Raw genomic sequence first — 9847 nt, 5'->3', positions numbered from 1 at the left:
GATGTAAAACAGGCCCATACTTTCAGTCGTGATCACCGAGAAACACACCAAATGCTATAATAATTCATTATCTGAATAAAATTGGTATTTAAAGGGCCAAATACTTACAGACTTTAACAAAACCCTTTTTGACATCCTAAATTGAGTTTTAAATTGAGTCCAAGACCAATCCTTCGAGTTCATCTTAAGAACTTCTTGACTGAGGTAGAACTTTAAATTTAAACAATTGGTAAAAGGATGATTTACTCATTTTAATACTGTGGTAATGATGACAAGAGTAAAACTACATTGAAAATGTGGGTAATACTGCAACTGAACTGTACTTTGGCTCCTTCGTAAGTTATGGAAAAAGCTCTAACTTGGCATATTTTAAGAGAGGATTATATAATCAAGGTTTCCCCTGAGAGCATCTTGGCTGAAAAGGTGCAGCAGTAAACGGGTCATCCAGAGCTCTTCCCCCTATGGTCCAGGCATGCAGGGGCCCCACAGCTACAGAACCTACGGCGGCCTGCTGCCCGATCCTGGAGACGACTCGGTGCACCGCCACAGGCTGCTGGAGCAGAGGCGCCTCCATGTGCAGGGGAGGGGCCCGAACACCAAGAGAATGAGGAGCAGGAGGAGATGATACTGGGACCAGGTGACACCGTTTGATTGGTTGGATCTGCTTTGCGCAAGACTTAAACATGTGCGTGTTACTAGGACCAGCTTTGGTGGTTTCCTGCCTCTTTCCAAACGGTGCCTGGAGGAAAACATCAGACGTCTCAGCAGGTTTATGAGATGCAGAAAAGGAGTAGCCGCTGCATGCCATCTTGCTTTCTTTTGCTGGCGTTTTAAAAGGTGCCAGCTGGAAGACATCAGAGGAGACTGGGTTGTTTTGAGGCTGGAACTGGGACACTCGGTTGACAAAAAGCAGGCTGGTGGAAGAAGCTGGAAGTGTATGCTGTTGTAAGCTCCTCTCATCTGATGGCAACATGTGTTTATCATAGACGCATGCAGCAGTCTTCTGCTGGATGCTCAGCCTTTGATTCTCCTCAGTAAACTGCAGAGAGGCCACAGTCTCAGCAGCTCGCAGTACATTACTGCTGAGCTCCCTCTGCAGGTCTGCATGTGGAAAAGATTGGAGAGCAGTCAGAAATGATGATACTTGCTTAAAAGCTTTGCTGACCTCTGAACCTCGAGCATGTTGTAAAAATATAATAGTTTGCTATCTGTGATATTAAACATGACAGAAAGAAATTAGGGGATGTTAATTGTATTCCTTACAAGTCCACTGAGTTTTAGTCATCAGCAGTGTTTCGCTGCCATATTTGTTTTGTGTTCTTGTGCTAATTTGGAGTTCTGGTGAGCTACAAACAGTTTTTCACTCCAGTGAACAATAAAGCTGCATTCAATTCTGTGTAATTCTATGTACAATCGTTCTCAAGTGGATCAAAACACAATGACAAACTGGTCAATAGAAGTGACAAAATCATAGTAAAATGGCAAAGATGCAATATATTCCTGTGTTCTTTAAATGGCATTTCTTGCTTGTGATCAGCAAGTTGTATGAAAAACAGCCCAACCTATACTATATATTTTTTTAAAACCCTGAAATATCTATGTATTATACATTTTTGAACATAAACACAACAAGCACTTTTGATAAAGACCTTTTGAATTTGGTTATTAGAGAGTTAGTGTCACTCTGCATGAGGCAAATGGTAGTACCGACTGGTTTCCGGACCCTCCCCGGACGCCCCCAGTACAGTGAAAGTGCACATTTTCGAGTGGCCTTTTATTGTGGCCAGCCTAAGGCACACCTGTGCAATACCCATGCTGTTTGATCAGCATCTTGATATGCCACACCTGTGAGGTGGATGGATTATCTCAGCAAAGGAGAAGTGCTCACTAACAATATTTGAGAGAAATTAGCCTTTTGTGTACATAGAGAAAAAGATCTTTGAGTTGAGCTCATAAAGAATGGGGGCAAAAACAAAAGTGTTGCATTTATAATTTTGTTCAGTGTAGAAATGATTCTAACCCACTCAGCAGCAGGTGTATTCCTGACTCTTTACTCAACTCTGTTTAGGCAAGTAAAAAAATTGAAGGTAACGCCATAGTCACAAAAATCTAAAAAAACAAACAAACATTGAATGTTTTTAATGGGGCATGGAGTTGATGTGTGGTCTTAACAATTAAAAGGAGTACTCTTATTTTACATTACACTCCTATACTTTTCTCAGATTCCCTACAGAGTTTAGGAAAAACAGGATAAAAATCAATGTGTCATTGTCAAAACCTGGTGCCTACATTACCCACAATGCAACTTAACCACCAACTGTTGGGTCTTTGTGTAAATGTTTAAAAGTTATTTAAAATGTCAAATATGACTGCTCAAGTTACTGATTATGATTGATGATGATTATGAACATTATGACGTAAATTATAATGAACAACAGTAAAACAGAATATCTTAATCAATACTCAACACTTTGACATTCACATTTGTATTTTATTTGCCATTCCTTAATAATTCTTTAATCATCTCACAAAAATAGAAGGAGCACACGATACCACAGCTCTGACGCAGGTTTGGGTCATAAACACAAGAGGCGTCTCAAAACACTCAAATAGTATCATAATCGACAGCTTGCATTTTTGGCAAAACAACAGAGAAAACGAGGGGCTTCTGTTTCACATCAAGGACTAATCTCACTATACCTGCTTGGCTTTATAGATTACAACAGCACATTGGCGGCTACAGGGAGAAAGCTCGGGAGTTGCATAGGTTCAAACAGTAACTGCAAATGATTGAGTTGTTGAATGGAAGGATCATAAAGAGGATGATAAAATAACATAAGCCTTCAGTTGCACATGCAGCACCTACAGTAAATAGACCTAGGAGACTGTTGCCACTTTTGCAAATTTATTTAAAAGATAAAAATATATAATTTAAAATTTAGAATCAGGAGCTCTGCTCAAAATACCAACTCAATTATGGGGGTTAACGAATAAATTGGTGAAAGATGTTTGAACACATTATCATGGATTTCCTGAACTTTAATCATCAAAGAACATGTGAATAGGTCACTAACTGTGCTCCATGCTTTGCCACTATTCTCAGATTCTAAATATAAAGATTCTGTTTGAGGTGATTTATTTTATACTGTTGCCTTGACTTCACTCATTCAAAAGGTAACTACATTTTATTCTGTAATACAAGTATGTATGTGGAACATATCCAACGTTTGTGCAAAAGCATTAAAACCAAAATATAATTCTGAATTAATTTCCCACCTCCAGAAAGGAGTCGATCTCACAAAAATAGTTATTTGAAATCACTTTTTAACATGACAGAATGAAAGAAAGAGGTGGAGGTAGTCTTCCGACTGTGATCATGCATGGGAAGCAAAATGAATTTGTTTGATCCTACAGAAACATTTGTATTGCTGATTGGAGCTGATTTTTCAAACCCTGACTTAATGCTGCCTGATAACTTAAACCACTGCTATAGTACAGCAGCAGTGTTGTATAATCCACTGTAACACTGGCAGATTAAACCTTTTCACACTTCACAGAGCCCCTCACACATTACCTATCAGGCAAATATTCTTAACTATAATATGGAGGCGAACAGTGAGACTAGTGAGCAGTAAGCCAATACGTATCCAACTCTCAGAGCGAGTGATGTAGCTCTGACTTCCTGAGAGAATATAGGAGTGGAGGAGGAGGGAGGCTGTGCTTTCAGAAGAGATTTTAAGGACAACGTGACCGTCGCCATATTTGCAGCAAACAACAACACAAGTAGGCTACCGGAAAAAGACATCCAACAATTCTGACTCCCCACACACACACACACACACACACACACACACACACACACACGTGAACATAACATTCAACAACACTGCCATGCTTTTTGATATGAACTCTGTGATCACTAAAACCGGTAAAGCAAAAAACCAAAGCTTTACAAAGCACAATTTCAGAAAAAGTTCTAGTTTAGCGGTGAAATGAAACAGGACTAAGATTCAAAGAGGTTAAGCTCCCGCTTTCCAGAAAACTGCCAACTGTTTTAAATAAAAATATAATCCTTCATTGGTCCATGTAAACAATCATAACTAGGGCTCACTTTCTTTTCACAAAGGAAGAGAATGGGACATGGGATTCAGCCTAATCTCCAGGTTCAACAAAGACTAGGATTATCATCTATACATTTGAGTGTACTGACAATAATTGAGTAGATATAGCCAAGAAAAAAAACTTTCTCAAACACACAATTCCACAAGGAGGAATGGAATATTTATATAGGAGTATTCCTCAATATTATTCAGTGATTATGGTGTTAAGAATCATAGATATTTTTTTTATTATAGACTAATATTTATTTCTTACATTCATTCTCTAACACTCCATTCATATTAACATTTATTAACAGGTAAACAATTCCATTTTTCATTCACACACTAATTCTATTCTAATATATATATATATATATATATATATATATATATATATATATATATATATATATATTTCACAAGTAAAGCAATATGTTTTCCACAAGTAAAGCTTTATGACAATGACTTAATATATACACGGGAAGAATAACCAATTGTATGGTCTGGATAAGAGCCTGCAGGGGTTGCAGATATATATTTACATAAATTAGGAGTAAACAAATGATAGGAATGTAGGAAAAATTGCACAATGCTTAGTGAATGTTTGTGTTGATATAAAATAAAATATATATTTTTTTAAATGCCATTTTAGACTGTTTCTGTTCAAAAAATGACCTGAACAGTTGAATAGATTAATGGTCTCTCTCTATATAATAGCTACTGTATTTCTATTACTGTGGATTATTCAAATTATTTTCATGATTTCATGCATTTTGTATTGATATGGCACACTGCTACAAACATTGTTATATGACCCTGATTTGTCATTTAATTCAACAACAACCTACTGCTTGCTTTAAGGGTTAAAATAAATTTTTTTTTTTTAAAAGTTAAAATAACAGCAAATAAGAACGGGTCCTCCTCGTTTGAAAAGTACAATGTGTCTGAGAGACCTTGAATGGTCAACATTATTGTTGTTTTCTTATATGTAGATTTTAGCTGATACACTTTCAGAGCTTCACCTGTCAGAAGTTTGCTTCACAGATTTTTAATTTATTATTATTTTTTTTTAAATGACCCTTCACCGTTTAGTCAGGAACCTTTAGTGTCACTGCTCTTCTCTTCATCACGGTAACTTGTATGTAGGGTGCGTGGTTATGGCTGTTTTGTTTCCAGATTGTAACTCAATTTGATGTCACTCTTCAGTCTAATCTAATAGCAGCTTTAAATTGTTAAAGATGTTCTATCCAACAGCCCTGATGGAGATAACATTTATGCTACTGTGCAAATCAGGCTACATGAAGAAGTTTCCCTTTTATAGAAGAAGTAAACTGACCTCATTTGAACAAATGGCCATTTAACTTTTTCCATGCTTTACTTTAAAATGTGCAAATAAATCTGGGGAGGAGACTTTAAAAGGCAAACGACGAAATTCACTTGTGCACCATAATAACTACAACCACTTATAACTATGCCTAGAGTACATTACAACAATGACCTTCTATTGTTTGCTATTAGACATAATACAATATTGTTCAAACAAACGGCATAGCAATATTTTATCCTGATTGACAGAAAGATGTAATGGTAACTATTAAAAAAGGATGATGTTAGTGTACTGGCCACTCTTGGACCAATGGCCAGTACATGATGTGTAGAGACAACAACAAAGAGAAAATGTGAGTGAGAGGGTGAGAGATGAGATGCGAACAGAAGCCAGATAATGCAATCGATACAGCGGAGAGGGCAGGAATGAAGAAGCATTGAGAGGTGAAGGCTGTTTCTACTATAGGAGCTAGAATGGAAATGACAGACGGGAGTTGCAGGAAGCTAGCTGTGACAACAGTGTTGATCGCCGTTATGCTATGCCAGTCTATAATCCAGCGTTACAGCTTCTACGGGGAAGGGGGGTGGGGACGCCTACAAGTCGATGAGCTGGTCCACCAGCAGCATGGAGCGGGCCAAGCTGGGCAGGCTGGATTCAGAGCCGCCACTGTTACTGCGCGAGTGGCCTCCTGAAACTGGCCGGAGAGACAAGGGGAGGGAAAGGCATACAAATACAGGCAAACGTGGGAGGGAAGCAGAGAAGCAGGAATCACAACAAGCAAACACAGCAGTCGGGGGTGGGGTGGGGGGGGCAGAGAAGGGCAGAGAGGGCAGAGAAGAGACCCATTTACTTCTAGTAGTTTTAAAACAATCGTAACTAAAAGTGCAGGCGCTTGATCCTGTTATCAGTAGGTTCGACAATTTAAGTCATTATTTAGCAAACCAGCATGCAACTGAGGGGAACCCCATAAATAGCCAACCCCTCGGTCTTTGATCCTGAAGACCATCTTGACCCACCTGTGCTTCCTTGTCGGGAATGCAAAGACTTACCTTGGGAGTTCTTTCGGCCTGTGACAGGAATAGGATCGAACTCGTCCTCTGTGGCGGCCTCTGCGTTGGCTTGCTGGGGCTCAAAGTCTGAGATCAGGAGAGACGAGTCTGCAGAGGATAAAGTAAAAGTGGGTTGTTGATGTAAAATTAAGGAATGTTTTAGATGAAAGGGTGAAAAGACAAGAAAAAAGGATTATTGTTTTTATTAGTGCATTGCAGAGTAGATGCTTCTTTCATATGTGGGGCAACAATGATTAGACTAACAATGGCTTTTCCTCAATACCTTACTTGCCACAATAAAAAAGTGTTCATAAAATCTGAAGCTACTGAAAAAATCTGCGGGAGCGCTCCAGTGGTACAAAACCTGTTTGATAAGATATTATGAGGAGAGATCAGTAGTAATTAGGATCACACAGCTGGTTTACACAGTCAGGCTGTGATTCAGAGTTGGCACTGTCAACAGCAATCAAATGCCTTCGTTCAACAGCCAAGAACCACCAACTGAACCACAGCTGTGGAGCTCTTTATTTGGGACACACAATATACGACTTGAGAGATTATTCTTTACTCAACTTCATTCACGTGAAACAGATAACATATTTAAGCAAGACCATTGATATACTGCACAAAGGAAAACCCCTTGTGGAGAATGGATCAAGTTTAGAATTTGATTTACTTGCCTTTAATTTAATTTCTTTATAAGGACAAATGCAACATAGTCTGTCAACCCGGGATGGAAACGCTTCTGCTGCCACCCAGTGAAAACTTCAGTGTGCTGCGCAAAATGTCAGTAAAGTTACATTGCTCTGTGACAATACTAACATCACCAGCACAAGAAGTTGGAAAGATGATGTAGTTTATCAGGGCTCCTTGCACCGAGTTTGTTTCGGAGTTGTTTTCTACCCTCTTGTGCAGACAAATAACTTAAAGGCCATCTGAAGATAAATTGCACGTTTCCAGCTTAGAATGCCGCTATGTACCAGTCTACGTAAATAGAGACCTTATATTGATACAGCAAATCAAATCTTTGCATAAAGTAGTAACGTCAACGTTCTATCATAGACAGAGCAGATGGTCACACTGAGCCAGACAGCAGCCTGCTACACAAGAGCCCACATTAGCTTTCCTGCTAAAGTCTCCTGAACAAACATGCACACACGTCTTGTCCTGCACCATAGTTTGCTGAACGAGCCACCAAATAAACATCCCACTAATGTTTGATATTCAAGCTGAATTTTTTATAGCATAAGCAGCCATAAAAGAACTTTGGCTAAAGAGCAAAATACAGCCAAAAGTGTAAGTAAACAAGAAAAAGCATTTGACAAGCATTTTGGACTTTAATATTTAAAAAATGCTATGGTACGGAAACGCTTCTGTTACTCATTAAAAAGATTACCCACATGCATGTAGAAGTTTTTAGGTTATTCCAGCTTACCTGCTTTAGGCTGTGCTGAGTCTCCAGACAACAGACTGAAATCATCCAAAGCAGAGGCAGCGGAGGTGGGAGCAGAGGAGATGGAGGAGGTGGCACTGCTTGCTGCCTGAGGGACGGACGGACCGGAGATCAGAGAGCCCAGGAGAGAGTCGTCTGCAGTGAGAGGCTCTGTGATGGGTTAGGGTAAGCCAAAGGTAGACGGAAAAGAGGGTAAAGTTTAGTTATGGTTCAAGTACAAAGAGGAAAAGGACACATTATTCTAAGATCTGCAGTGATTCTAATATACATGCACTAACCTTCAGGTTCCTTCTACTGGTAATAATGCTGAAACATTTTTATCCAGAATAATTAATGCTAAAGGCAATAATTAATGCTAAAGGCAGATAAATAACCTTCTCTCCATTTATTAATAAAACATATAAAGAATAATAATAATAATAATAAAAAAATGAAAATAAATTGAAACACGCCTGCTTGGAGCAGACACACCTTTTGCAGACTCTTCCACAGAGCCACCAAAGGGATCAGACAATGACAAGAGGTCAGGAAGCATGAGTGAAGACGTGTCAGGAGATTTTAGTCCTTCAATCAGCTTCTCTAAAGGCCAATGAAGAATCAGAAACGATAAAGAAGACAAAAGTGACCAAAATACAATAACATTATCAGCTGCAACAAAAAAATTAATTGCCCAAAGAAAACACTACCAGTACAGGTTTTATTATTTATTAAATTTACTAAGGATAAATTAGGACAATCAACACACTGTTTTTCAGGTATTGGAGGATGTATGAAATAACATGGTTTCTGGATTTCATTCTTAAAGTCAAAGGCTTTTCATGAATTATCTATTGAGATAATTGTATTCATAGTCATGTATGTGGACGATCTAAATTCTACCACTACTAAAAAACAAAAAAACAAACAAACAAACATGCAAATGTGTATTTGTGTGTACAGTATGGATCCAAAGAGGGAGGGAGAGATTTACCTGACAGTTCGAGGGTACAGAAAGGATCTGGGACAACTAACAGTGAGGCTCCTGAATCCACATCAATAATGGTTGATGGTCTTTCAACTAGGAAACAGAAGCAGTGTTTTACAGCAAAGGTTTACAAATCATTATGAAGCCTAAAATGCAATGGTATTACCTAATACAGTATATGAGCAAATCATTTCTTAAACATTTCTTTCTTGTTAAAAGGAAAAAATCAGTGGCTGCATTTTCTGGGTACAGCAGTAGTACTGCCTGAACTCTTTACATTAACACCATTAGAGTAACTTTTATTTCTTTCATTCTGACCAAACACTTAATTTTATTTATGAGATGCACATAGGCAGCACTTGGTTTTCAAGCTTTTTAAAGCTTTCAAATTAATGGATCACGTGCATTAAGAGGTTTACCTCTTGGCTTGACATTATATTCCTTCAGACGTGTGCGGTACAATGCATTATCTGGCATCAGCACACCAGTGAGGTAGCGGGCAGTGGGGAACAACTTATAATGATATTTTTAGTGTAAATCACCGTCTGAGCCACCTTACCAAAGAAAGAAAGAAATCTTTATATTAGCTTTGTTTCGACATCCACAGACTTGCATGCTAACTTGTGCTATTGTCTGACAGTTGACAGGAATGATGTCCTTATAACCATCACCAAGCACACAATTGCGGGGGACAGGGGGGTGTTAAACCCACTCCAGAAACACACTATATGCTCACTGAACTCCCTCTGCTTCATTTTGCTCAAGTTTTGGTCGTTCTATATCCTCCTCGAGCACAGATCTCTGATACACAAGTTGATCACTCACAGCTCTACTTCACAGGTAAAACACAGTCTGTTTAAAGGTGACGTAGAATGCTCATTTTCAGGTTCATACTTGCATTTAGGGTTTCTACTAGAAAATGTTTTCATGTTCAAAAAACACATCATGTTTCTC

General features: G+C 38.6%; 2 protein-coding genes across 3 annotated transcripts in view; one reads left to right on the top strand and one right to left on the bottom strand.

The window, feature by feature from the left end:
* Nucleotides 1-9847, bottom strand: part of aak1b (AP2 associated kinase 1b) — a 24285-nt gene that overhangs the window by 2272 nt on the left and 12166 nt on the right. The window contains exons 16-20 of one of the 2 annotated variants that reach the window (XM_046066089.1): nucleotides 8900-8986; nucleotides 8401-8508; nucleotides 7912-8079; nucleotides 6477-6584; nucleotides 961-1101 (exon numbers count right to left, since the gene is read on the bottom strand). In XM_046066089.1, the coding sequence (XP_045922045.1) occupies nucleotides 961-1101; nucleotides 6477-6584; nucleotides 7912-8079; nucleotides 8401-8508; nucleotides 8900-8986 (612 nt within the window). Of the gene's footprint in view, nucleotides 1-960; nucleotides 1102-2470; nucleotides 6122-6476; nucleotides 6585-7911; nucleotides 8080-8400; nucleotides 8509-8899; nucleotides 8987-9847 lie in introns of those variants that run through there. The other variant, XM_046066090.1, reaches the window with a different exon arrangement.
* Nucleotides 8076-9847, top strand: part of anxa4 (annexin A4) — a 24275-nt gene continuing 22503 nt past the window's right edge. Inside the window, exon 1 of the mRNA XM_046066092.1 lies at nucleotides 8076-8094. The gene's annotated coding sequence lies outside the window, so the exon portion shown is untranslated. The remainder of the gene's footprint in view (nucleotides 8095-9847) is intronic.

This window comes from Micropterus dolomieu, linkage group LG13 (genome assembly GCF_021292245.1).
Source record: "Micropterus dolomieu isolate WLL.071019.BEF.003 ecotype Adirondacks linkage group LG13, ASM2129224v1, whole genome shotgun sequence".
Taxonomy (NCBI): domain Eukaryota; kingdom Metazoa; phylum Chordata; class Actinopteri; order Centrarchiformes; family Centrarchidae; genus Micropterus; species Micropterus dolomieu.
The sequence above is the reverse complement of the archived record's forward strand: the minus strand, read 5'-3'. Positions and strand labels throughout refer to the sequence as shown.